Source organism: Gadus chalcogrammus, chromosome 20, assembly GCF_026213295.1.
Source record: "Gadus chalcogrammus isolate NIFS_2021 chromosome 20, NIFS_Gcha_1.0, whole genome shotgun sequence".
Lineage (NCBI taxonomy): Eukaryota > Metazoa > Chordata > Actinopteri > Gadiformes > Gadidae > Gadus > Gadus chalcogrammus.
Window position 1 is genome coordinate 14,710,989 of NC_079431.1, and position 27,952 is coordinate 14,738,940.

General features: G+C 46.0%; 1 protein-coding gene across 1 annotated transcript; it reads left to right on the forward strand.

Annotated features, from left to right (window-relative positions):
- Positions 1-694: 694 nt before the first annotated feature.
- Positions 695-27,021, forward strand: traf3ip1 (TNF receptor-associated factor 3 interacting protein 1). Its single transcript, XM_056580435.1, is given in 17 exon segments — positions 695-960; positions 4,312-4,380; positions 7,257-7,418; positions 9,322-9,456; positions 9,834-10,132; positions 10,134-10,290; positions 11,377-11,477; positions 11,796-11,816; positions 12,198-12,307; positions 12,678-12,698; positions 12,893-12,986; positions 13,530-13,622; positions 14,210-14,345; positions 14,551-14,587; positions 14,712-14,788; positions 22,912-23,129; positions 23,630-27,021. Coding segments are annotated over 17 exon segments (2,019 nt in total). The 5' UTR covers positions 695-837; the 3' UTR covers positions 23,796-27,021.
- Positions 27,022-27,952: the final 931 nt, after the last annotated feature.

The window sequence follows — 27,952 nt, forward strand, 5'->3', positions numbered from 1 at the left end:
ATTTGCACACACCCATTTGCGCACACACACACACACACACACACACACACACACACACACACACACACACACACACACACACACACACACACACACACACACACACACACACACACACACACACACACACACACACACACACACTATTTTATGTTGTCTGTCTTTAATTTATATTTTATATGGAACTATATGCTGCTGTCTTGGCCAACACCCCCTTGTAAAAGAGATTCTGAAATAAAGGTACAATTAAAAAAAAGAGACATACACACGCACACACAAACACAAACTCCTTCTCAAGGTAAATTCCCTCTGAGTTAGGGGTGTTCATAATTGAGCCTGCAAAGCCTGTAACTGTGATTTGGGGCTAATATAAGTCAATTGACTTGACTTGACATTAGGTGATTACATTATGTACTTTATTGCCACCGTGTTATGACTACTTGCCTGACCATAATCTGTGTATTATTTTGCTTGTCATGTGTTTCTTTTTGCTTTGCCATCATGGAAATGATAGGAAATTACTTTATGCATACGTAATTTTTTGGGGCAATTAAGTGTGTTTAATCAAGCAATTGATGGTCATTATAAAAAGGTTTTATATATATATTATTGGTATGTGATTTGGCTATGTTTACGTCTGTATGTCCCCTGCCTTCCGTGGCTCCACTCAGAATGTTAGCCGTTGCCATTGGCAGCGGACCCTTCGCGCATGCGCGTTCCCTCGGGTAACGATGCACTGTGGGGATCTAAGGGCATAGCAACAAACCCAGACACTCACTCAACTTTAACGCCTAGATAAAGTATCAATCGGCGGGTGTGTCCGCTTAAACTGCTGCCATGAACGGGGCGGTGGTGAAGAAGACACAGGACACGCTGGGTAAAGTCATCAAAAAGCCTCCTCTGACCGACAAACTGCTCGGCAAGCCGCCGTTTCGATACCTCCACGACATCTTCAGTGAGGTGAGGCTAACATTAGCGCTCCAGCTAATAATAATAACCATAATCCAGTTCGGAATCAATGTTAAAACACGGCACCATTGTGTAACAGCGACCGCTATGTTTACTTTATTGGTGTCATTATTCGTGTCTCGGCCCCCGAGCTAACGAGTTAATGCCAACTAACCTGCAGTGCCATGCTAGTAAGTTAAGCTAAGTGGGCTCATGTATTAAAAAAATCTAGCAGCAGCTACACTATGATTATCTATCGTCTGTGTCGTGTCATATATACTGTTCGTTAACCGGTGATTGAGATGGCATGACGGTACGGGTAAGCTAGCGGCCATCATCGTAGCGTCGTCTCGTTGCTAGGCACGATTTTAACCTTTAACCTTCTTAACCAGCCTAACCAGGTGGGTCCCAAACGGTGCCCTGGGGCACACCTGCGTGTGTCATGTGCTCCATTAGACGTAACAGAGAGAAAAAGCTTTACACTCCTAATCTAGATTTCCCCTATTCACTATATTGTGGATAGGGGACATTTAGGCGATTGGTTTAATGCTCACAAATCTTCCAAGCCTTTCGCTGACCACAATGTCATGAAATGGGACCTTCAGCTGGTTGACAGGGAGGTTGAGGTGAGGTTTATGTCCGTGATTGGACTCATGACAACACTGGAGTGCTTTGTGTATTTGACGGATCCTTTATTTAATGTTTTTTTTCCATTAAACAAATGCCTCAGTTATATTAAAAAGGTTTGCTGAGAACTTAAGAATCACAAAAGCTATCTACCAAATAACAAAGAATTTCGATTCTGGCGTTTCAAATGTTCTAAATGGGACAATAGTTTTTACAGTATGTAACAGTAGGCTACAATGAAATCATAGTACCTCACTACCATTCAATTTTAAATGTAACATGCCTGGACGTAAAATGTATGGGACATTTTTAAATCATCATTCCCTATAGTTTAAAGTGTGTGTGTGTGTGTGTGTGTGTATTTGACGGATCCTTTATTCAATGTTTTTTTTCCATTAAACAAATGCCGCAGTTATATTAAAAAGGGTTGCTGAGAAAAATCACAAAGGCTATCTCCCAAATAACAAAGGATTTTGATTCTGGCGTTTCAAATGTTCTAATGGGACAATAGTTTTTACAATATGTAACAGTAGGCTGCAATGAAATCATAGTACCTCACTACCATTCAATTTTAAATGTAACATGCCTGGACGTATTTTTAAATCATCATTCCCTTGTGTGTGTGTGTGTGTGTGTGTGTGTGTGTGTGTGTGTGTGTGTGTGTGTGTGTGTGTGTGTGTGTGTGTGTGTGTGTGTGTGTGTGTGTGTGTGTGTGTGTGTGTGTGACTTAGCCCTTAGTCCTAGCACCAATGGCTTAACACATCATCAAACCCATGGCATTTGTTGATGGCTTCCCTTGTTAACTTCCCTATACGATTCAGGGTCCATTCTGGCAGGTGCAAGGACAACAAATTAAGACGAGGATTTAAGAGCAGCACCAAGTGTCCGCCAGAAGCTTTCTTAGTATTTGTGGGTGTCACATTGAGATCATGTGAAGAAGCTTATCTCCGAAATGGGTTCGCAAAGTCTTGAACAATAATCTGCCCATTGAAAAGGAATATTATTATATTTGTATATAGCTGATCTAAGCTTGTATCAAAACTATATTGCTGTTTTATGATGTAATGTAATTATCCTGAATCATATTAATACACACATACTATATTCGTATGAAATTACGAATTATCGTAATCTAAATGTTTTTATTTTGTGCTAAAGAGCACAGTTGGTAGTCCCAATAAACTGTGATTATCTTATGTTTTTGATCTGGTGATGTTCACATTCAGATTGGCTACATAAGGAGTTGGTAGTGGACTTGTCCAATAGAGCAGATAGTGCTTATCCCAAAAACAGCCTAGAAGGAGCACCTTGATGATAGGACCTGAGCAATACAACTACAACCCACTGACTCTGCTGCCGTGGTAACAACTGCCAGGCTTTTACGATAAGAGACAATGTGGAGCCAAACTAAAGACTGTCCTCTAAACTGTCTCCTTCAAAACACAGAGTGATGTTCGCCTCCGTAGAATTTGTCATGGATGGTTTCAAGTCAAGTACATTTTATTTGTACTGCCCTCAATGGGGCCATAATCATTAATATTTTGCCCTACAGAAGTCCATATATCTATGAAACCCTAGCCCCCCAAAGGGCAAGAAAGAAACTCCCTTAATTATCGAGGAATGCAGAGTGGGGATAATTTCTTCCAGGGATGGTTAGAAGGGCGATGGCGCAAAACTGTTATGAGAGCTGAACTTTTAAGTTTGGATTGGAATGTTTCAGCACAGTGAGCCTCCCTGATGATTACAGGTGGGAGAATGTCGCACTGAAAATATGGAGTAATATTCCACATACAGTGAAATCCAAGCTACCCATCCCGTTGTCTTGGATTCCGTAGTCCTATGCTATCAGGCAGAACTTCTGGGGGGAGACGTCAAATAGTCCGGCCCAGAAACCACAAATCTAAAGTTGTGGAGATACACAATGCTTCCTGTTATGTTACTGAGACATTCTAATATTCATTTGCTGACCCTCACCCCATGATTGAGGTTTATCTCAGTTCATTGTTCTTTCCTCATAAAAACGTCAACATTGATATTCAAGAAAAATAAATCTCATGCTCTATCCATCTTGCTCGCAATCTGCCCCTATGTATAGCAGGGGTCAAGTGTGAGGATAAGCTTGGCTTTTCGGTGACACCAATGAGGTGTCTGTTGTCCCACCGTCTTTGGCCTCTTGTGTTTCCCTCCATGTATATTTGATGGGCAGAAGATAGCTTGTGCCGGAGTCTGTAGGGAATGCAGCGTCACTTCACACCACGCACATTGCTTGTTGACAAGTTGCTGGTTTTCAAGGCCACTGGTGTCTTCGACTCCTTGGCTAGCGTAAACGACTTAAATGGATAAGATTCAGTTACATTCTTCTTATTTTCTTTTGTAATTCCTACCGCCATAATATCACTCTCTTAAAGAGTACCTTTTTTGTATTTACTGTACAAAAAAAAAAAAAAGTCTTTAAATGTTTGGTGCTCACTATGGCGATACATTTCTTGACTGCCATTTATATCAAAACAATGGTAAATGTTTACTATTGCAACTTGCTGGGGGTATACTGAGCGTTTCATCTGTGTTTTGGGTTGTGTTGTGTGAGGATAGTATGGTGGTTAGGTCTGTACAACTCTCAGCCAAAAGGTACTAGGTTCCTGGTTATTAATGACCTGCCTCTGAACGAAGTCGTTTTGGATACATGTGCCTGCATGCTGTATGAAAATAGTAAGCAGTGTTGTTATTCCTCTCTAGGTGATCCGGACCACAGGCTTCATGAAAGGTCTGTACGTGGAGAACGACATGAAGTCGGACAATGTCAAGGTGAGCTCACTCAGAAGAGACGGACAAGGTGCCAGCGCATGCAATGCCATTTAGTATTTCATTTTGTTCAAAATGGCTTTGGCAAGGACATAGCATCTGCTGGCTTCAGTTTTCTTAATTCTGACTTGAATTTTTTTTCTTAAAAACAAACATTGTAAATATGAGCGATAAAAAACAATTGCAATTTAATTTGTAAACATAACTTTTATGTACAATTCTTATCCACGCCGATGATATATATTTTTACACAAACAATACTCATCTCTCATCTCATCTTCATCCGCTTATCCGGGGTCGGGTCGCGGGGGGAGCAGCTCAAGCAGGGGGCCCCAGACTTCCCTTTCCCGGGCCACATTGACCAGCTCTGACGGGGGGATCCCGAGGCGTTCCCAGGCCAGTGTTGAGATATAATCTCTCCATCTAGTCCTTTAAACCAACATTTTATAGACTGTCCACTGTAGAAATAAAAAAGAATCTCCATCTTGCCACTTTAAAATTACTTTCTCTTTGTTAGAATGTCTCCATAACAAAAACAGGAAACATTGCATAACTCAGCCCTGTTTGGGTTCTAGGCCAGGCCCAGTGCTGTCTCTCCCTATAGGTTCTGCTTAAACATAGTAGGACTGCTGGAACTAGATTACAGTGTGGATAACTTGGATATCCCTGCAGTATTACCACAGATTTTCTTTTTGACTTGACGTTTAACTAAACTGCTGAATTGTTCCCACCAAAAAACCCTGCAGTCCTAAACCTGTCTGTTTCCAAACGTTCTGAAGCCTCTGGTCTGGTTACCCCTCCTGCTGTTCCAGACTGGACCCAGTCCAAGTGAACAAACTCTGGGCTCGCCGAGGTCCGAATTCTTCTGGAAGGCCACTGTAGCTGAGCTGTAGGTCTCTATCCTAGAGGCCACCGCCGTAGCCTTCACCATGTAGCCTGCACGCACCTCTCCCAAACCCGTCACTACGGCCCGCCTTGTCACAAGTTCAGACTCATTAAAACATGGAGCAGATGAGAAGGTTTGCGTTTATCTCCAGCAGTGCGGCACATCATCCTCACATCATAAAGATCACCAGACGTAACCGAAATCGTGACTTTTGGCAGACTACGCTCAGAATTACAGATGCAACACCACGCATGCACCGACGAAGGGAACCACTGGTGGCTATTCGAGGCAGAGTAGCACAGTAACAATGTGATGTTGAGCACTGCGGTACACATAGCCACAGTGCTCATCTCTATAGTGATTCAAGGACCGTGATGACATCATAGTCAGTTAAGCCCATGCTTTGCATAACAACAGTGGAACCGAGGCATCCTTCTGGGGAGATGGGAGGTCTCTAGACTAGTCGAGTTACACTGAAAAACATACTCCTCTCTCCTTCTCTTTCTCTCTCTCTCCCAAGACCGGCACTGCCATAGAGTGCGATATAATCAAAAATATGTTTCCAAATGTATAGTCTGATATTCCGATATAGTCGAATATATATATATATATATATATATATATATATATATGTGAGTGTGTGTGTGTATTAGGGCAGGGTAATAATGAAAATGGCTCAACTGTGTTACAAAATACAAATGTAGCCTACTTACATTTTTCTCTTCACCTTAAACAACAGGATTTAAGTGCAAACTTGTAATTTGGACAGTTTAAACTTGAGCTGTAAACAAAACTGTCTCAAGTATCAAAAGTGCAATTTTAAAATTAGAAAGGAATTGCAAGTGAAACTGTACTTGAACTGCAACATTCCATCACTGCAAATTGCATTAAGGCATTGTTTATTGAAGTGCAAAGATAATGGTAAAGTGTGTGTGTGTGTGTGTGTGTGTGTGTGTGTGTGTGTGTGTGTGTGTGTGTGTGTGTGTGTGTGTGTGTGTGTGTGTGTGTGTGTGTGTGTGTGTGTGTGTGTGTGTGTGTGTGCGCGTGCAAATGTATATGATTGATAGATGATGATCTTTTCCATAATCTAGCAGCCCTACCAATATGAAAAAGCAACAAATGACATTCAAGACACATTATCTGTTTATATTTGCACAAATACACTTTTCAGGCTGCAATTTGTAGCCATCCCACCATCTGGATTTTAAAATACTGTTGCTTCTGTTCTCGATAGAATATGCTACTTTCTATAATGAAGTCACTCCTGTTACTGTTTCTCTTTATGCTTCCTGCATTTAGTCCAAAGCCATTCATGCCTTCTTGATTAGAAAACTTAAATGGAAAACTATTTTGCCACAATATTTCTCCAATGACAATAACGACAATGGAACAATGGAGGGTGCAGTAGGGTCGTGTTTGAAATACGTTTTTTTTTTTAAAAAGCAATTGCATTGTGAGCGGTGGCTATAATTAAATATTATTATGAACGTTTTTGCATGGCTGATTGAAGTGGCACTAGAAATCTAGTGGTGGCTCTGAGCCACTGCTGAATGCATGCAGGGGAAACACTGCTTGTCCCATACTACAAGCCTTGCCTGGGAAGGCTTCACATTGCTGGTCCTGGAAGCTGGGTCTTTTGAGAAACACCTTGACAGGTCTTAATGCAGTTCTGCAAGGCCCCAGGTCTGGGAAAATCGGTGCAGAAAGTCTTGGTTCTGGTCTAGGCCTTCCCTTTGTTGGGGACATGAGCACCAAGTCATCAGTAAACAATAGGTACTTTACCTCGGTGTCTAGTAACCCGATGCCAGGTGTTCTGTTCAGTTCCTTGATATTTATGTTGAAAAGAGGTGGGACACGGGCTGTATCCCTGACCCATCCCAAGGCTGTGGGCAGGACGTAGGTGCCTATTTTTGTACATTTGAGTTTGCTTACACCACTTTGTAACAATTTGTCATCTGTCTGTCTGTCTCTTACTCCCCCCTCTCTATCCCAGGAGAAAGACTCTAAGATCGCCTTCCTCCAGAAGGCCATAGACGTGGTGATGCTGGTGAGCGGCGAGTCGCTGGCGGTCAAGCCGGCGCGCATCGTGGCAGGACACGAGCCTGAGCGGACCAATGAGCTGCTTCAGGCCATCGCCAAGTGCTGCCTCAGCAAGGTCTGCCTCACTGGGTCACAGACATAGGGACACACACACATGGACACACACACATGGACATACAAACATGGACACACACACACACACACAAACATGGACACACACACACACACACACACACACACACACACACACACACACACACAACACACACACACACACCCACACACACACACACACACACACACACACACACACACACACACACACACACACACGTGATACAAGAGTTCTCTATGATGGGACTATAACTCTTGTTCCCTGCTACGATGGATTTCTCTCGAGTAAGAGGCTAGACCCAAGCCAGCTCTGTGCAAGATCTCATCCAACCTCACTAGGTATCATTGTTCTATAACAGTCGTGGTAAGAGCCCTTACCTCCCTCGGAACCCTTTTGTAGTGTTACTATTTTGTGCACAAGCCAGTATTGAGTTTTATCCCTATGGTAAAGATGAGGTATTTTTCTAATTTCTTGTTTACAGCTTGTTTTTTTTTAGCTATTTCTTCTTTAGCAAGGGTTGTTAAGGACAGGAAAACCCAGAAATATCTTCAGTCCAAGTCCTTTGGAAACTGGATATTTATTTCAATAACATATACAATTAAAAGAGATTCAAGAAGTTTTTTTTTTCTTTTTCTTTTTTTTCTTAAATGAAGAAAATAAGCAAAAAACTAAATAAATGTCATCTTCTGCTGAAGGGAGCTGGCATCTTTTATAAGGGAGATCTAGTACCCTAGAACCGCCTAAATCAGCTGTTAAAGTCTGGTCACGAGGGCCAATTACTGGCGAGCAAGATGCCCTGAACCAAGCCCTACCTGCTCCCTAATGACATGTATCTGAAATTCAAGTCGCTTGGGAATACAGTGCCTGCTTAATGAATATATACTAAATAATTAATGGTCATAGTAAATACAAGACCATTTATTTACTACAACATTTAGAAATCGATACACGTTCAGCATCTCCTGCTGGAAAACTTGAGTAGAATAAGTATGAACAGGAAGAAACCTCCTTCACAGTTCTGGCTGTTACTGTATTCTCCCTGGCCAAATGTGTATGATACCATGTAGGTGTCTATTGACGATCCAGTGTGTTGTTGGGAAAAGGTTTGACACTGGAGGAAAGTGCTTCTGAATCGTTTTAATTAACCCCAAGGAGACTGAGGTGTGAGATGTTTGTGACTGTGTCCTAGGAGCGGTCCACAGGGAGATTTATAAATCTTTATGTAAATATGAGTGTTTGCTTATTTCATTATTTAGTTTCGTTTGGTCCTAACATGGAAACAGGAGCTTCTGAATGCTAATTGCCAAGTCACATTGTCCTGACTGTTGCAACAGCATTTCACTTTTGACAAAAAGTTAACTTTGAAAACAACAGCTTTGTTGAAGCTTTTATTTTGGTTTACTGGCGTTGAGAATGCAGGTTGCCAGCAGACGAGGGCTTATTGCCAAGGGGAAATGTCAGAATCTCAGCTTTGTTCCTGAAGAATGTGTGTCTCATTCCGACGTAGTCTGTGATAAAAATTGCTTTGCAGGTTGCTGTTCTTGCTGCTGTCCAGGGAGCTTGTTAGTGTGTTATTTTCAAGTCTTTCTCAAGTCCAAAAAAGTTCTTACGGAAGGCTTTAGGAAATTCCCCTTTGTCCCGCGTTACCATTCTTGTTGCTTCTCATTATTCCCAGAAGATGAAGAAGGAATCAAAGAATAAACATGCAATTTCACCTGCTTCTTGAGTTTGGAAAAGGTTTGCAGTGCACGCAGTGTGTGGCCCCAGGGGGGGGGTCTGATGTTGTTGGAATGTCTCTCTGCTCATTACACCCTACCTGTCACAACACCGGCTGTCTGGAAGCCCTTAGTAAGATGCCGCTCTTCTCCCTTATTGGTACGGTCCCGGTGTTACTGGGGTTCAGAAGTCCAGCGAGGCACGCAGTGAGGGGGCCTAGCCGGGAGAAGGTGTTGACCCAAAGTCCAAGGCCTCCACCTCGTCCTCCCGCTCCCAGGACAAGGAGAACCGGGACGGACGCGAGAGACAGCCCGACCGAGAGGTGAGTAGTACCACGCCCAGCACTCCTTTTTTATTTATTTATCGATGCACCTGCAATGGAATGTACGTATTGCAAAGAGATTTCATATGCATTGTTAATGGAAGTGTTGTCAACTGAATTGAATTATTCAGTTGCCCACTGCCCAACAGTTGGGCAGTGTGGTGAGGGTGTGGAACTCTTGGAACTTTAAAGGTACTGGGTTAGATTCCCCACTGTTCACAGCCTACCTGTCCACATACTAGAACACCATACCCTAAACCCCTACCTGGCCATTGAATGACCTTCTCTGAAAATGTCACTGAGTCACTTTACAGAAAACTCTTGTGTAATCCATCTAGCTTGTTTTCCTGTCGTCTGAGCTCCAGCTTTGTCTACAGGAGAAGAGAGAAATCCTGGAGCGGAGCGGGAGCCAGGAGCATAAAGACCCGGAGCAGCCCAAAGAGCCAGAGGTGCGACAGGACACCAGAGAGAGACAGAGGACCCGGGAGAGGCGAGGCAAGGAGAGGGACAAGGAGAAGGAGAAGGAGCCACACAAGGAGAAGGAAAAGGAGCCACACAAGGAGAAGGAGAAGGAGCCACACAAGGAGAAGGAGAAAGACAGGGAGCGGGATAAAGACAAGGAACGCCATCGGGAAAAGGATAGAGGCCGGGAGAACGACAGGGAGAAGGAAAGGGAAGAAAGATCCAGAACGAGCAAAAGATCGGGATAAGACGAGGGACCGGGATTCCCACCGGGAGAAAGAGCGGGACAGGCGGAGAGAGCGGGATAAAGAGCGGGAGCGGCCCAAGGAGGGCGAGGAGAGAGGAAAAGCTCTAGAGAGAGGCGATAGAAAGGTTGGTTATGGTTCTACTCCGTAGTATAGTACACTTTTGTACATCGCATGGCCTTTGCCATTTGACTTTACTGGCCTGGCTTGGCTCGCTTTGAGTCGGCTCGCTTTGAGTCGGCTTGGCAGCCTAGCTGGCTAGGATTTGCAACTCCATTACAACAGGAGTTCATGCTTGAACACACTGAAATATGTTCAGCGTTCAATAGGCCTATTCACCCTTTTTTGCATCCTTATCTCAGCAGCTCATGGAGAACCGATTTATTTCAGATTATTGTTGTTTACTCAGTAGAAAATGTTTCACATATTGTCAAGGGGTAGAATGTCGAGCGGTCTTAGGATCAGCACAAAAGGCAGTGGTGCAGCAAAAATTCATTTTATTTACATTTTCCAAAGCATATACACAGAGCATGGCCTAGCTTTGCCTTCTAGCTCCACCCATCAGGACTGACACGGCTCCCTTATATGGGCTGACCAGGAGATTGGTGCATACCAATCCCTCAATATCAGCGGGGGTTGTTTAATATCAAATCAACAAAATATGGCACCAAAACCGCGTTCAAACAAACGGTATTCTTAAATGAATAAATTTAAACTAACACACATTATTTAATATTCGTTGCGTCTATGCCCGCCACTACTTACAATTTATATATTCCAAAAAGATAAGTGATTTGTCGGAGACTCCACGGCGCCACTCGCACAACCAGCACCACGCACCATAGAGCGTCCCCAGTCGGCGCGGCTTTCCTAGAGCCGCAGGGACGCGACCTACCACGGCTGTGAGCATTTCTACTTTTTTACACTCCATAAACAACCCGCCCCAACATCGCATCAACACCAAACCCCAACAAATATTCAGACACTTAAATCATAAGTTTTGATCACGGTTTATACGGGTTATATGGGTTTAAATTTCCCGGTGCAAGCCCCTCAATACGGACGCGTGAGGACGCTGCAATTAGAGCCGCGTCCCATCAGACATATTCACATATTTTTCCCCTTGGGTGCAAGATGGTTAAACTGAATATTAGGTAGAAAAAAATCATTTTAATTTTGTTTGTGTTTATTTTTTCCGGTCCTGTCCCTTCAGAGCCCAAAGTGCCTGGATGACCAAAAGGCCGAAGTCCCAGCCAAAGAACCCAGCAATAGTCAAGCTAAACTCTCCAGTAAGGCATCTCCTCCCCAGACTTTGTGTGAGGAACTAGAAACCACATTGTATTCATCTGGTCCATAGTGTTGCTGCCATACAGGCCGAATGTTAGCTGAATGTGTAGGATTATGCTATATCTGGGTCAACGCTATGATCAGGACTATAAAAACAGCCAGTATCCACAGTCTACCTGTAGGCGTCCTTGAGCCTGATAAACTAACTCTACCTGGTCTTAATGGCATGGATCTAAATTCACTCTTAATCACTTTGGATAAAAAGCATCAGCTGAATGACTTTATATAAGGTTAGGCGCATACTAACACCTTCAACCCCTTCTGTCCCTGACCTCCGACCTTCAGGCTGAAGAGGATGCCCCTGAGGTATATTTCCTTTAAGCTAACAGGCTGGCTAACCCTGCTTCTCTGCTTTAATGCTTCCTTATGCAAAATGCTTCCTTTTATCTCTTGGTTGAATGAATTATTCAATTAAATAATCAGCTGCTTTTGAAGAGCTATCGTCCTGCAGCCCAACCCGTTGACAGCTAGCCCTAGCAGACAGAGCTGTGCTAGTCTACAGTCTGTAGTGACTTAGCCCGGTGCTAACGGTGGTGGTCAGCTTGGTGGGAGAGCGTTTGCTTAATAGTTAACCCAGTTCTCGTTCCTCTGTCTGCGTAGCCAGCAGAGCTGGCAGAGGACCAGGTAACGCTTGGTGTTGCAACTGACTTCTCAAAAACAAAACAATTAATATATGTATGTTGGAAGTTGGATTCAGTTGTGTCTGTTTTGTTTATTCCAGTCAGAAAGTCTGGCAAGAATACCGCGGCCCTCGTCTGCCAAAGGACAGAGACGTAGGCCAAAGGTCACAGGTCAAGGTAACTCCCCTACTACATATCTTTCAGGAGCTGCATTCTAGAACCGATGGTGTCTGATTACTAAATGTATTTTCCTAGAACTGGTTTTACTTTTTGTTGTGGTTGTAGACTTCACCAAGGCTTTTGTGTCAGGTTGATTTGTATATGATAAGATGGGTAGATTGGCAAATGTATAGGTACTTCAGTTGTAGGCTGTTATAGTTTTTTTTTTTTTTCATTACTTGTTGCTTTTGATTACTGTTGAGTAACTTATACCGGTAATTATAATGCTGTACTCCCCTTGGAGTGTACCATAATAATGTTATTATGATGGCTCACCTTCCACTTCCTGTCTGGTCTTTCCACTTCCTGTCTGTATGGTCCTCTCCAGATGAATCTGACAGTGAAGGAGGTCAGTGTTTCATTCTCCCTCATGACATTTCTTGACCTTCCGTTTATACTTTGTGCTGCTTCCCCAGTTGTTCCCGTCCACGCTTTGAGCTTGGTGGCGTACTGTCATTTCTACGGTGCTAGTGTTGGTGTGTCATTACAGGTCTAGCATGTGGCTCAGGTGCTGGTGTCTCATGCTGCGTTCCTCTGCTTTAGAAGGAGAAGCTGCAGCAGCAGCAGCAGCAGAGAGAGCTGGAGCCCCTCAAGAGAACGGAGACGCATCGGACCCCCAAGCCAACACCACCCCCAGGTTAGCACACACTCACGCATGCACACACGCACACACCCCCCTGGCTGTGAGACTTGACCTTTGACACGATACATTTCTGTAATGAAACTGATTCTAGTTCGATGCCCAATACAAAATATATGGTTCTGCAGCTTTTTAAAGGGCTCATGTCATGCCACCAGGTGTGGGTGTGATTAGCTAGTACAAGCTGTTTGGCACATGGAAGGAAAGATTTTCATAGTGACATCACAAGTGGGCGTGTCCACCCAGATGTACACTGGATAGATCAGATTACCAGCCTACCCAGTGGACATTAGCAAACTTTGCTCATCTATCCTTCATATATCTGGATGGACATCTTGCCGTTCTGGATCTTTCTCCCGTTCCCGATCTTTCTCCCGTTCCAGTTCCTTCTCCCTGTCTTTCTCCCGGCCTCTATCCTTTTTCCGATGGCGTTCCTTGTCTTTATCCCGCTCCCTGTCTTTCTCCTTCTCCTTCTCCTTGTGTGGCCGCCCACTTGTGATGTCACTATGAAAATCATTCCTTCCCTTTTCCCCCCCACAGCAGCAGACAGATCCCCCGGCCAAGCAGCGCCCGCCCGGCCCCTCCCAGGGTCAAGAGACAGGACGGCCACCCTGACGTCCCCCCACCAGAGAGGTGACCTCCCCCTCCGCTCAAACCACACTCCCACCCTGTCCACTCGTAGTCAGCCTAAATGACACCGATGGGTCGCATAGCTGTCGTTGGTACTCTGTCAAATGTCACAAATACAGTGTCGTCTGGAGAGGTTTCTAATGTGAAGACGATGTGTTGATGAAGATACATATGCCAACGGCCTTGACTTCTCATCTATCGGTATCGACAAAACATCGCAGGAATGGCGAACCGTGGATCTGACGCGCAGTTTGATATACATATTCTTTTAGAGTTTATATCATAGACCCTACTCACATAGAAGCCATTTTCTAAAGGTTAGTCGGGGGCTGCAGACGCATAAGATTAATTTGGTAGGTAATTGGTCGCCATGCTACCCCAACCCTGGTAGCATTTAGAATGCATTACCATTCAGTTCGCCAAGATTCTAGAAGGTTCCCCCACCCAGCTAGCCCTTTTGGGCCTTAATCACCACGCTAGTTGGCTGGCTTTTAGTACCTAGATGGAACCAAGATGGCCGCTCGGTGAGATGGAATTGAAAAGATAATTAATGAATTGATTAATATGAAGCCGTAATGTGATCCTCCCAGGCTGGCCAGTGCAAAGCCCCCGGCCGCTGTCATCATGGAGGGCAAGAAGCAGTCTGAGGACGAGGAGGACGAAGATGAGCAATTCCTAGTAGAGGAGGCGGCCCTCCTTCTACCCGAGATGCCTGACCTGGAGGTGGTGAGAGTACAGGGAGAGCCTTTAGAAGAACGCTGGTCCATTACCAACGACGTACATTTAAATTGAAAACACTAATGTAAATGTCGATTTATTCATTTATTTAGTTATTCGTTGTATTCATCACAATTTCCTTTTTGTAGTTTGTGGTATATGCAAAAAAGAAAGGATTTTCGAGAAAGCAATTCTTGTATTTAATGTATTTCAGGCAAACGCAGTGGAGCTGAATGGAGACGAGAAACACGGTATGCAATCACTTCATGATGAAGTCTGGATTTAGATGAGAATGAACCACAAGACTTTGAATTCAGGTCTGATATAAAAATCCAATCTGCATTATCCTCCCCCCCCCCCCCACTCCTCCTTCAGGTGGTCTTGTGAAGAAGATCCTGGAAACCAAAAAAGATTATGAATCATCGCCATCGTCCCCCAAATCCAAAGAGCAGGTCAGTACATCCGTTGTAGTAGTTCACACACCCTCCACTAGGGGGCAGCGTCGGCTCACACTCTGTGCTCATAACCTGCCTGCCGGTGTTACAAATATCTATTTTTACAAGCTCTCAATGCATCTGGCTGTTTCACCCAGGCTCCAACCCATGAGAAAAACACGCCTGTCATTGTTATTGTTGTGTTGACAAATGGGGTGTAAAGTTGTAATTACATTGCTTTTCAAAACCACAAAGACGTAGAGATGAGGTGAAGCATAAGGAGTATTAACAACCAAACAAGCGTGGCATCACACAAGGGATAGAGCACAGATAAGGCTGTTGTTGGGGGCTAGGACCACGCTGAACACCGTATCTACGACACGGCCTGCAGACCTCCGATTACCACTCTAGTCGGAATCCACTTTCCTTTAATCTCCTACGTCTGGGGACAGCCGGCCCAGGGAGAGCTCTGGTTTGGTCTGTTTACGCCAAGTGTGGATCAGGGTGATCGCCGAAATGAAAAGCAAAACCTTCCAAAGAATCACAGTTGAATCACATTGTTAAAAAAATAAAATGAAACAATTGATGTTTTCTTTTTGACGGCAAAAAAAAACCTAAATGCCATCATTGCACAGCGAGGGGGTTAAGACATCCTGCTCAAGGTCGCCTCTTCTGGGATCCAACCCAGAATGAGTGGAAGGACCTGCGTGGAAAACAAGAGAGCCTGGCGTGTGATGTGTGTGACGTGTGATATGTCACCCGATCGGCATCTCCCTCTTCCTCCTCCTCCTCCTCCTCCTCCTCCTCCTCCCCCTCCCCCTCCCCCCGCCGGCTGGTGATCCGCCCTGTGTATTATTTATGACTGAACGCCGCGTTCCCCTACCGACCGTCCTACCGAGCGGGCCATCTCTCGCTCCACCGCTACCGGCCCCTGCTCCGCTCCGAGGCCAGGCGTAGCCCCTCCCCGCCCGCCGGTTCCACCCGTTCCCCTGGCGACGGACGGACGGACGGGGGGGGTGTCCCGGGTCACCGAGAGCGCCATCGGCCATCGCTCATCGTGGCTGTTTTGAGAGCGAGTCGATGTGAAGCTTGACGTCTGGACAGCCGCACCTCAGCTCGGTCGCACGCTGCAACGCCACCGCCGTCTGCGCTGGGTGGTCCTCATCGCTGAAGCGTACCCCCCTCTCTTCCCCCCCCCCCCCCCCCGTTCGCTCCTTGCTGTGGCCCGGGCCTGACCACCCTGGCTTTGTGTGATGGACTCGCTGTTTTGGCCTGTCACTCGTGGCAGAGGGACGCCCTCACCCCCACCCTGGTCTGTCCCCCTCCTGTCCCCTCCCCAGCTCCCAGGCTTCATCCCTCACTCGGTTGGTGTCAGACCCTCCGCTGGTCAAATACCTCCGCTTCTGAAGCCCACACACACGCACACACCCACAGGTCCTGACTAGCATTCAGTCTGGTTTCACACACCCACTCATCTCTCTCTTTCTCCTGCCCCCCCTCCTCCTTATTGAATTGACCCCTGAATGATTAAGGTCATATTTCATCATCAATCTACCACCGACGACAGTTTTGTGTTTGCCTGGTGGGCTCTGTAATATTTGGACTGTTCTTCCAATGTAAACGATGAGACTATGCCTGTAAATATTGTCAAAATATTCTTGCGAATGATCTTCGAGATGATAAACGATGCTAAACAACACTTAATGACTGCGTCTGGACGTTCTCCTGTTCGCCCTGCATGGCAAGTCAAGCTAAGTGGTCACATGCGCTAACTAATGGTAAACGCGCTCTGGTCACACTCCAAGGTTACTGCGCATTCACAGGAGAGGTAAATGGAGGAATTAATGACATTTTAAACAACTCTGTGCACCACGTCAAAGAAGGGAAAACAGTGGTCCTTTCTAACATACCTGGGATTCTTTGGTGCAATCCAAGCACACTCTACTGGTTTTTTTATAATGAACTTAATAAAGGCCTTCTCAGATTCCTGGGGATTTAAGCGCTGACTTCTAGCTATCCTATATGTATGGTTTGTGTATGCAGCTTGGAGATCTCTCTCTCTCTCTCTCTCTCTCTCTCTCTCTCTCTCTCTCTCTCTCTCTCTCTCTCTCTCTCTCTCTCTCTCTCTCTCTCTCTCTCTCTCTCTCTCTCTCTCTCTCTCTCTCTCTCTCTCTCTCTCTCTCTCTCAGCACTTTGATTGGCTGTGCTTTATCAGCTGTAGGACCCACTGTAATGACTTCCTTCCTCAGGCAGACGGGGGGGGGGGTCACAGTAATGGAGTACCTCTTCCTGTAATCACACTGAATCACACCGGGTTAATAGTGTAAATATTGAGCTTCGTTATCCCACGGGGTGTGACAGGTCTGATGTTTCAACAGCGTTGGTGGGTTTGGGGGGAGGGGGTGCCCTGTTCCTTTTTCAAACGCTGACGTATATCAAAATAGTCCATCGGTCAATGTGTCCCAGACCCACTTTTTATTCAAACCTCCAGTGAAGAAACAAAACAGGCCTCATTGTTTGTATTAAAAACACACTGCTTGACCCCAGATGACACACCTAGCTCTCTTCACCTGTGGTAATGACCTCGATGTGCACCTCCCCTCTTTTTTCCCCCCTTATGTAACACTTTCACATCTTCTTGATGTTCTTTGAAGAGGTACATCTTCTCCTAGAACTCTTCCCCTGGTCCTACTCTGGTTCAAAATCAGCTCTGTCTCACGAGTCGGGCCCAAACCTTTTCAGCCACAATGAGAATCCTCCGGCTCTGGCTAGGATGACTCCTAGCCGTTTCGAGGAAGTCCAACCCGAGGCCCATTCCCGCCCGGGCATCTGCACCATGTCACTCACGAGACGTGTTTCCCCATCGGAGCCGCCGCCAGCGTGTATCGCATGGCGATACATATATATATATATATATATATTATATATATATATATATATATATATATATATATATATATATATCACCGGTGTAAACAAGGAGGGTTGTTTTTTAGAGCGGTGTGCGCGATTGGTTCCAGTGCGATGTGTGTGTGTGTGTGTGTGTGTGTGTGTGTGTGTGTGTGTGCGACTGAAGAATTCGGTGTATATTTATGGTCCCGACCTTCCCCGGCGACCCTGCGCCACGTCTGTTTATTATTCCGAGATACTTTCTAGAAGGGTGTCTTCTGGTATTTACACAGAATCTACCCTCTGTGGCAGCAGCTGCGTTTTTATAAGAATATTTTGGTGCACCCCTCTCTCCTCCATCTCCCTCTCCCCTCCTCCGCACCCCACCCTCCCCCCTCCCCCTCCCCCCATGCCAAATTAGCCTTGATGAAGGTTTGTGGCGCATAAATAAACCCTGCGGAACACAAATGGATGGCCGTTGAGTGAGGGTCACAGGGGGAGAAGGGGGTCTGTACACTCGCCGCGGAATCGCCAGGAAAATAAATACTCCTTCCCTGCAGGCCTGCGTCTTCATAAACATCCAGAGCCCCCTTTTCTGTGTGTATGTGGAAATGTAAGGAAATGACCCCATGGCGATCCGCTGGCTGTATTCCCTGCGCCTAGACTGTGTTGACATATCGGAGGTATTTAGCAGGGGGGGCGGGATGGATGGATGGATGAGGGATGGGGATGGGCGGCTTTGTTGAAACACTGGCACGAACTAGGGACAAACCAAACCTTTGCTTTTAAGACGGCTTTTGTGGCCTTTTCGGACTAGATCACACAGATCCTCATGATCCCGGTTGTTGAATGGAAAGTACAACGTTTTTAAGCGCATTTCTCTCCGACAATAGAAAGGATTTCCTTCTACCTCTGATCCCTGCTCACAACGGAAGATCATAACGATGATGAATGCAGGACAGGCAATTTCTATGTCATTTTCTTTTTTTATTAAACCTCATCCAACGATGGATGCGAAAGCTTTCAGTTGATCCCACCTCGCGGTAACAAAAACGGCCCCCCGATTGTGTCCAGGGCAGGGGCCGGCGCGGTGATCTCGGTTGATGGCTCCCCAGGGCCTCACCGTGCCCTAGTAACAACATCCTGGTACCCCGCCCCCCCCTCTCCATGGACCTCTCTCCTCACCTCACTGCCTCCCAGTTATTTTTATGATCCGGCTGTGTTTGTGGACATTCTTTTATGAAAACGAAGAAAACTTTTAGAGGAGATCTTTGTCCCGGACCACCCCGGCACCCTTTTCCGGGAACACCCTGTCAAACCCCACAAGGTGCTGACCTGGAGACATGCAACACCAGGAGCCTGTCCCCCCCCCCCGCATTCTCACCTAAACGTCATCAATACATCCTCCAATAAATCGTCAGTCGGCGTATTTTGGTAGCAGTGATGTTTTGAGCATCAATGTTTTGGGAGGGAAGGTTTCAGTGAGAATTCGGAGATCTCCTGTCAGCCTAACTCAAGACAGAGGTTTCATTGAGTCCAATTCTTTGTCCTGCACTACTCCAATACTGAATGTGGTGTGTGTGTGTGCGTGTGTGTGTGTGTGTGTGTGCGTGGAGATGGCTGGTTTAACTGGTGCACATTGAGTGCTCAATGTGCAACAGGTGTGCAGCCTCTCCCAGCCCCAGAGTCCAATCAGTCGCACTCGGGCCAGGTGAGGCTGCTTAAACCAGCCGTCGTCCACACACTCCCGCACACTAACCTAAAGAGGAACCGTCACGCTCGGCTATTTTATAATACGAAAGAGTACCGCCTCATCCGCATGTTGTCAACACACCGAGATCTGCAGCATCCACTCAGTTTCTGAGAAAAACAAAAGTTGGACCCTTGACGTAATTTGTCCTGATGGACCAATTGAGAGTCAACATTCCAGACCAGTGAGGGTAACGGTCTCGTCTTTTTCTGCGTTGTTTTCCACGGAACCAGAGTTGATGTTGCCAATAGTGGAGCGTGACCATTCCCCTTTAATTAATTGTTCTTTAATGAACGATACCCCAGAGATATGCCAGTTGTATTTTTCTTATTTTCCTCATTTCTTTGAACAGTGTTTTTCCTCCTGCCACTCCATTTATCATTTATTTGACCGTTCATTTTCCTAATTAGGCTGATTAGGCTTCTGAGAGCAGGATGCGTTGCAAGTTTTTGGATCGGCTTCAAGCTTTTTTTCTGCTGTCTCCGCCCTGAAATATTACAGCTTGAGTGAGTGGTAACACTGAAATGTCCAACCTGTGGCTTACACAAAAAAAAAACTCCCATCCATGAAGATCAAACAGATGAGAAAGAACAACAGCTCTAAGATCACAGTCTAGCTCCAGCGTGTTGCTCCAGCCAAATGGAACTTATTTCGGGACGGCCTCCTGTCTCACAGTGCTTTGTTTAGTGTTCCTTCCTTCCACATCAGACTTGGCGTTTCTGCCTCGCGGTTTTCGCCGGACAACACCTGCTCCCGTTGGCGTCATCGCTGGGCATGGGTCTGTCCCCCCCCCAACACCCCAACCCTTATTCTGTCCCTTGGCAGGCTATGGGAAAACCTGCCCTCTGTTTCCTCATCGCTCACCCCCCTCAACCCCCCTCATCTAAACAAATATTGTTTTGGGCTCGGGGTGAGAAAAAGGGAAAACTGGGAGCCAGCGGGTGGGGTGGGGGGAAGGGGGCAGACGTGCGGACCTGGGGCCCCCCTATAAAGTGGTGATTTATGAACACCAGGACAGAGTGCACACGAACTGGGGGTCATGTTTTCTCTCCTGGATCGTTCCTTTTTTTGTAATTTTCCGAGAGCAGGGGAAGGGGTGAGCTGGTGGTGGTGGTAGTGGGGGGACATCGGGGGTCTCGCTGCGAGGAAGGGGCCCTGCGAGGATGACACATAGAATAAAGCTACAGGGCCCGGGCCGGGGCCTTGGCGGGCCGCGACCGCAGCCTGGCACGCTGGAGGAGCTGGAGAGTGTTTGTCTAGCTGGTGGTCTCGCCCGCGTCCCGGCTGGGAATGCCACCCACCTTGACGGACGGGAACCACCGGGGCGTGTTTAGGTTGTTCTTTCGGTCTCACACTAGATTAAAGGGGGGGGGGGGGAAAGAAAGGGCCCATGCTCTCTAGACCTGAGGTTTCAAGATCTTGTCTGGTCTGCTCCCCTCTATCTGCCTGTCGGCTGGGGCGACCAGTTGGTTGGGGAGGGGATGAAGGGGGATGGGAGGTCACGGTGTTCGACTCCCAGGTACTGTGTTCGATCCCCAACGTCCAGAGTCTAATCTCCTTGATGTCACCGGTCTAGCATCCTCGATCAAGAAACCCCTACCCCTTATCTGTTCCTCACTGACGAGTGAACCTTAGCTTCACTGCAAGTTCCCATCCAGTCCCCTTGGATGAATGGGACTCACGATTGCACTTTAAGATAACTGGAAAAGGCAGGGGGGGCTGTTCAACTAAATTAGAGTCAGCTACCCCCTTCGCCGCACCACCCTGCATGACAGCCTGTGTGTTTGGAAGCGGAAGTTGTCAGTTAGTTTACACTGTCACGAGCGCCCTGGTCCTGCCACTCTTGCGGGGCTGGGAGGGGGGACGGGGACGTGGGGAGGGGACCACGACTCTGCGTGACATAAATTGGGCCGAGGGTTGAACTTGAAAGCGGGGGGCACAAGTGTAGTGTAGTCGTTACTCAATACTGCAGTAAAATAACCTCCCTGCCACAGTCTGTTACTAAAACAAACAGCGCTTCAGGGCCGCGTGTGGGGGGGCACTGCGCACGCATGTTCTCAAGGCGGTGTGTGTGTGTGTGTGTGTGTGTGTGTGTGTGTGTGTGTGTGTGTGTGTGTGTGTGTGTGTGTGTGTGTGTGTGTGTGTGTGTGTGTGTGTGTGTGTGTGTGTGTGTGTGTGTGTGTGTGTGTGTGTGTGTGTGTGTTAACCCAGGTCTAGAGCGTCGTTTTATGCACACGGACAGACACCAACCCCTAACACGCACACACCAGCCCCGAACCCTTGCTCCGGGCCCAGCTGAGCAAACATCCCGGGGTCCGACCGTGCCAAAGGGGGGCCCCTCCCTTCCCCCCCCATCCCCCGCCCTTCATCACAGGGGTGATGGAGCAGGGATGCAGTGGAATCCCCCCCCCTACACCACACACACGATATAATGTCGTCTGCCATCCGTCCAGCGCGCCAGCCAGTTAGCCAACTGTCCGGTCCGTCTGCCTCTCTGTCAGCCGGTCAGCGACCCAACCAGCCAGCCAGCCATCCATCCAGCCAGCCAGCCAGCCAGCCAGCCAGCCAATCAATCATCCAACCGTCCACGGGCCTCCGCAGCCCTCATCAAACGCTCTCTGTATAAACACGTGCGTCTGTAGGATTCCTGCCACACATTTGCAGCCTTGAAACCCGAGAGGGCTAAACACAGCCCCGAGTTCCTTTCTGCAGAGGCCTTGTTATGTTTTGGTCTGGGGAGACCCGAGTGATTTCTCGGTGCGTGTGTATCCGTGTGTGTGGGCGCAGGTTTTATATACTTGTTTATTATTTATACGTGAGTGTAAAGCCAAATCGTTTATGTTCCAGGCTCCACTTTTAACTCGGTCCAAGGGGCTTTGTTTGGAGACAGGTAGACAGGGCGATACCTCAGGAATTCACCAAAGCTGTTCGGTTTACACCAGAGCTGTGGATGTATACGGTGATGCATCATGAAGAATGGCGATGTACTGTTTGCATACATAGATGCATATTGGACTAAGATGCGTGGTTCTATAAGATATATATGTGTCCTCCTAGACACCTTTGCCTAATTTATGTAAAGTGACCAGAAGCAGTTGCTTCGCTCGTTCAGGGAGAGAAGATTAAAGAGAACTGGTGACAGTTTGGACATAAAACAACTGGGCTATCTGGATCCAGTCTCATTTGTGAATCTGTTTTAAACATAATGTGTCTTGTTCCCGCTTCATGTAAAGCCCATGTTCACGTAAGTTTTCTCAGGTGCCAGACAAATAGTGTATTATTACTATTTTACAAATGTACCATTTAACCATTTAATAGTTTTCTCAAACTATCGCCCATTATCCCAACCGACCCCCCGTTCTCACTGTAAGGTCGATTCTAGCGTAGGTGTTAACAGGTGCCAGTCAGATAAAGAATTAGTGCTAATATTATACAAAAGTACTATCTAACATAATGGTTTTCACCAAAGCCCGCCCGCTATCCCTAACGCTGCCCCCCCCAGGGCCCGGTGTCGGACGCGGCCCAGAGGAAGGCCCGTGACCTGGTGGGCCGCGAGATGGAGCGGCTGCGGGGCTCGGTGCAGACGGTGTGCCGCAGCGCCCTGCCCTTGGGCAAGATCATGGACTACATCCAGGAGGACATGGACTCCATGCAGGCCGAGCTGCTGGCCTGGCGCCGGGAGAACCTGCAGCACGCCGCCGCCCTGCAGGAGGAGCAGAGGTCAGGGGTCACACACATGGAGGACTATACGTGGTGGTCGCGTCGACCTTTGGATCCTATGTCAACCAGGGAGCTGTGATAAATAGCACTATAGGCACTATATTCTCAACAGATTATAATGTTTAGATTTTATATTCTTAATGGAATAATTTATATTTCATACAATTTATTTATGTAATTTAGATACTTTTCTTTTTTGTACTTTTTGTATTCGAGTTGAACACACACCCTTCAAAGAAATTACTCATTGAAATCGATTAAAAAATGTAAACGTTATAGCGCTTTGTGTCCTTAGAGAATGCCCCACCTCCGTTCTCATATATTTGTTTGGCATGGAATAGCTACACTACTGGAAGAGACTTGACTGTGTGTGTGTGTGTGTGTGTGTGTGTGTGTGTGTGTGTGTGTGTGTGTGTGTGTGTGTGTGTGTGTGTGTGTGTGCTGTGTGTGTGTGTGTGTGTGTGTGTGTGTGTGTGTGTGTGTGTGTGCGCGCCCAACAGAACTACTGACCGGTCTGTGGAGCCCCTGCAGAAAGAGCTAGTGGAGCTGGATCAGCTGATCAGGGACCAGCAGGACAAGATCTGTGCGGTCAAGTCCAACATCCTGAGGAACGAAGAGAAGATCCACAAAATGGTAACAAGCATCGGCCTCTCCTCCCGGACCTGAGAGCCCACCGGACACCATTCAATAAAACCACCGTCAGAACCTGGGAAGGTTTAGAACGTTCCATTATGTAAAACCACCTGAGGAGGCTTAGAACGTCAGATTATGTAAAAACACCTGAGGAGGCTTAGAATGTTCCATTCAATGAAACTACCTGAGGAGGCTTGGAACGTTCCTTTTAATAAAACCACCTGAGGAGGCTTAGAACGTTCCATTATGTAAAACCACCTGAGGAGTTTTAGAACGTTCCTTTATGTAAAACCACCTGAGGAGGTTTAGAACGTTCCATTATGTAAAACCACCTGAGGAGGTTTAGAACGTTCCATTATGTAAAACCACCTGAGGAGTTTTAGAACGTTCCATTTGATAAAACCACCTGAGGAGGTTTAGAACGTTTCATTTATAAAACCACCTGAGGAGGCTTAGAACGTTCTATTATGTAAAACCACCTGAGGAGGTTTAGAACGTTCCATTATGTAAAACCACCTGAGGAGGCTCAGAACGTTCCATTTAATAAAACCATCTGAGGAGGCTTAGAACGTTCTATTATGTAAAACCACCTGAGGAGGTTTAGAACGTTCCATTATGTAAAACCACCTGAGGAGGCTTAGAACGTTCCATTTAATCAAACCACCTGAGGAGGCTTGGAACGTTCCATTTAATAAAACCACCTGAGGAGGCTTAGAAAGTTCCATCATGTAAAACCACCTGAGGAGGTTTAAAACGTTCCATTTAATAAAACCACCTGAGGAGGCTTAGAACGTTCCATTTAATAAAACCCATGGAGAAGGCTTAGAAAGCTTGATTAAATAAAGACACTTCTGAACATGACAAGGTTTAGATCCTTCCTTTAATAAAACCCCCTGAAGAGGCTAATAACGTTCCATTAAATAAGAACACCAGACGAGGCTTAGAACCTTTTCTTTAATCAAAGCAGGCCAGGATATGAGAAGGTTTAGAATGTTTTATTGAATAAAACCACGTGAGGAGACTTAGAACGTTCCATTCAATAAAAACACCTCAGAACCTAAGCACGCTTAGAACATTCCATTAAATCAGACCACCATCAAGTATGAAAAGGCTTAGAACGTTCCATTCAATAAAACCATCACAACCTGAGGCCACTAGGAACGTTCCATTAAATAAAACCATCAGATCAGGCTGGTTATAATTCTTTAATTAATGACACACATGTAATTTAATCTATTGGCCAAAAGGGAGGAGGGGTGGGGGTTTCAACAGGTCCAGAAATCGAGCACTTGCTGGACGTCCGAGGAAAGAAATTTTTCCTCCAGTTCGCCTTGACTTGTGGACCAAGTGGAAACTACCTGTCTGGCGCTGCAGAATCACATTCTAGACAACCAGCCAGATGTTGAACGATCTTATTTAACTAATAAAAGTAAGCTTGAATGACCATGATCTTTTTTGCTGTGAGCCGTCGCCGGCCAGCAGACGGGAGAACGCTCGCCCCCCCGATCGGTAGACAACATAAAGATCCTCTTTTAGCGCGGAAAACCAACCAGCGCACCAACTGGCAGCGCACGCAGGTACAGTCTGCTGCACCAGAAGCTCTGCACATTTCATTAGTACTGACTTTGCTACAAACATAGATCTGCTTCACACGGCGCCATCATCAGACTGGCTGTTGTATTATTCCTATTATATTTGTACTTATTATATTCCCATTTACCCCGATAGGAAAAACCCACATGCCAAGTTAACCCGTGTCCAACCGACAGCAGTCTGTGGTAAATCCTTTTCTTATTCAGTGCTTGGTCTGCTGTGCGGTAGTTTGAGGCCAGCCAGGCACGTTCCGTCTCCATCCATCCTGGCTTCCATCAGGCTGCACGTCACTTCAGACAAGCGAGCTATGATGGCTGAGGTGGAGCTTTAGTATACTTATGCTTTGTAGTATGCTCCTTTTTTTTTGTTATTTTTTATCTTTAACTCTTCCCTCCTCCCTTTTGAAAGCAATACACGGGACAGCTACCTTACTGTACAGGAACTGTATCCATGTCAGTAGCACTGAGGCACTTTGAATGTGGTCAACCTGACAACGGTTATTGATTGTTTGTTTATTGAAAATTGTTTGGATGACGAGACAAAATGTAAAGCCCTTTTCTAGTAGATGATGAATTCGGGACCAGATCTTTTATAGCAGGATCATTTCTCGTAAGGAACCAGTTGTGACTGGATGCACCTCTCCACGTCTGTCGACTCTAACAACAATGTCCCTAAACACCATGTGTCGACCCCTGCTCCCCGAACCATGGACTGTACTGCAGGAGTTGCCAAACTATTTGTCTCCGTGAAGGACTAACGGGGAAGTACAGGATTGTACAACGTCTAGCTTGGCAATAGTTGTATGATTATTTTATGAGGCTAAGTGGAGCGATTTAAGATTGTGTTTGTTTTGTTACTTTGTCAAACTTGCCTGTTGAAAAATTGTAGATTCCTCTGTTTTTCTTTTTTCTCTACAAGCAAAGCAATACTTGACTAGTTTACTGAAGTAAATGGCTGGTGATAGGACTACGGTTTCAAAATACAAAAATAGAATTTAGACATTTCCAATAATAATTGTATTGCTTGCCGTCATCTCTGTACGCACAGAAGACCTACCTGGAGGGAAAGTAATGGAAAATATACATGTTTGTCTCAGTGATTCTCTTTCGTTATGGTACGTCTCACAAAGGGTTCACGAATGTACTCAAGAATACTCTTTATTTGTAATGTCAGTATTATAGTTGGACCATCACACCAACACACATACATGTACAAGCAGACATTAAAGAAGAGCTGCACAACATAGATAATTAGATTGTATACCTGAATGCCGGCAGATCTGTCTGAACGCTTTCTTCCAAAAATGAGTTTCTGTATGTTTTTTTTTATGAAAGGAACATTGACAGTGTAAATTCTATGTACCATATCCCCATTTTGTCTTTTCAATTGTAAATGATGTATATCAAGAGTCTGTATCATAGTTCAAATAATTATACTTTTTGTAGTGGAGTGATATTAAACGGTAACATTTTAATAAGAATGTGTCTTGTGTCATTTAAAGAGGAAAAAAAATGGTTTTGAGTCCCTGAAGGTTGGTAGTGAGGAGTGAGTGAACGAATGAATTGAGCTCCGTGGAAGCCCATAGCTAATGGGAGCTCGACCAGATAATGTCCATTTAATGAGCGGTCTGGATTGCCCACATTGTATTACAGGGCTGAAAGGCATGATGAACGGCATATTTTGTACTTTTGACAAGTTCATGCACAGTCTCCGAGGCGTCTGGCACGACTCACGCTTTCATCGCTGAGCGTTTCCTTTGAAGGCCCCTCCGCCAGGGCGCAAGAAAGAGAAGTTAAAAAGTTATTTACAACATCGCCGCTGACTTTTCCCTGGCAAGCCATGAAACAGGTGCAACGAGCGCACGGACACACACACGCGCACACACACACTTTTACAAGTATTTGGAAACCCCTAAGTCTATTAAGCAAGTTTCAGACAAAGCATTTGGGATACAAGTTTAAATATTTATCTTGAGGCGGGGACACCTGCTTGCGGAGCTGGATTAGACGGCCGGGCATCGCTGCTGTTCACCCCAAATAGCCCACGGGGCTCTAGAGCGGTGAGAAGGGTGCTGCGGTGGAGGACCCGCCCACCACTTCACCTCTCCCAGAGGGACCCCAGTCAATATTGGCCTTTTGAATTTCATCCTTGGGTCAGGCTGCTAATGAGCGACTGTTTGACATGTGGAGAGGTGGCTTCCAACACACACATCGGCCCTTTGAGACCCCCGGCCCTCTAATCCAGGGCGTTTAGGCCGGGGCTGAAAGGGGAAATCCCCCCTATTCAGCACGACTTACTGGGTCCGGCGTCCAGGTTCGACCGTGAAGGGCCACATTAAAAAGTGCTTTACACTTATTGTCAGATTATTGATAATGATTGTGTATTTATATCTATATTTGAACATGTTATATGCCAATGTCTGAATTTGTCAGAATTAAGTGTGGCAAAATATTTTTAAGGGTTAAACTTAAACCTAAACTCTTTTTAAATACATACAGTATATACAGTATATTAAGTGATACCGTTCATTATAGAGCTAAACATGCAGACTGTCTTTATGGTCCTCTGTGGTGTACAGGTAAAATGTTATCTATATA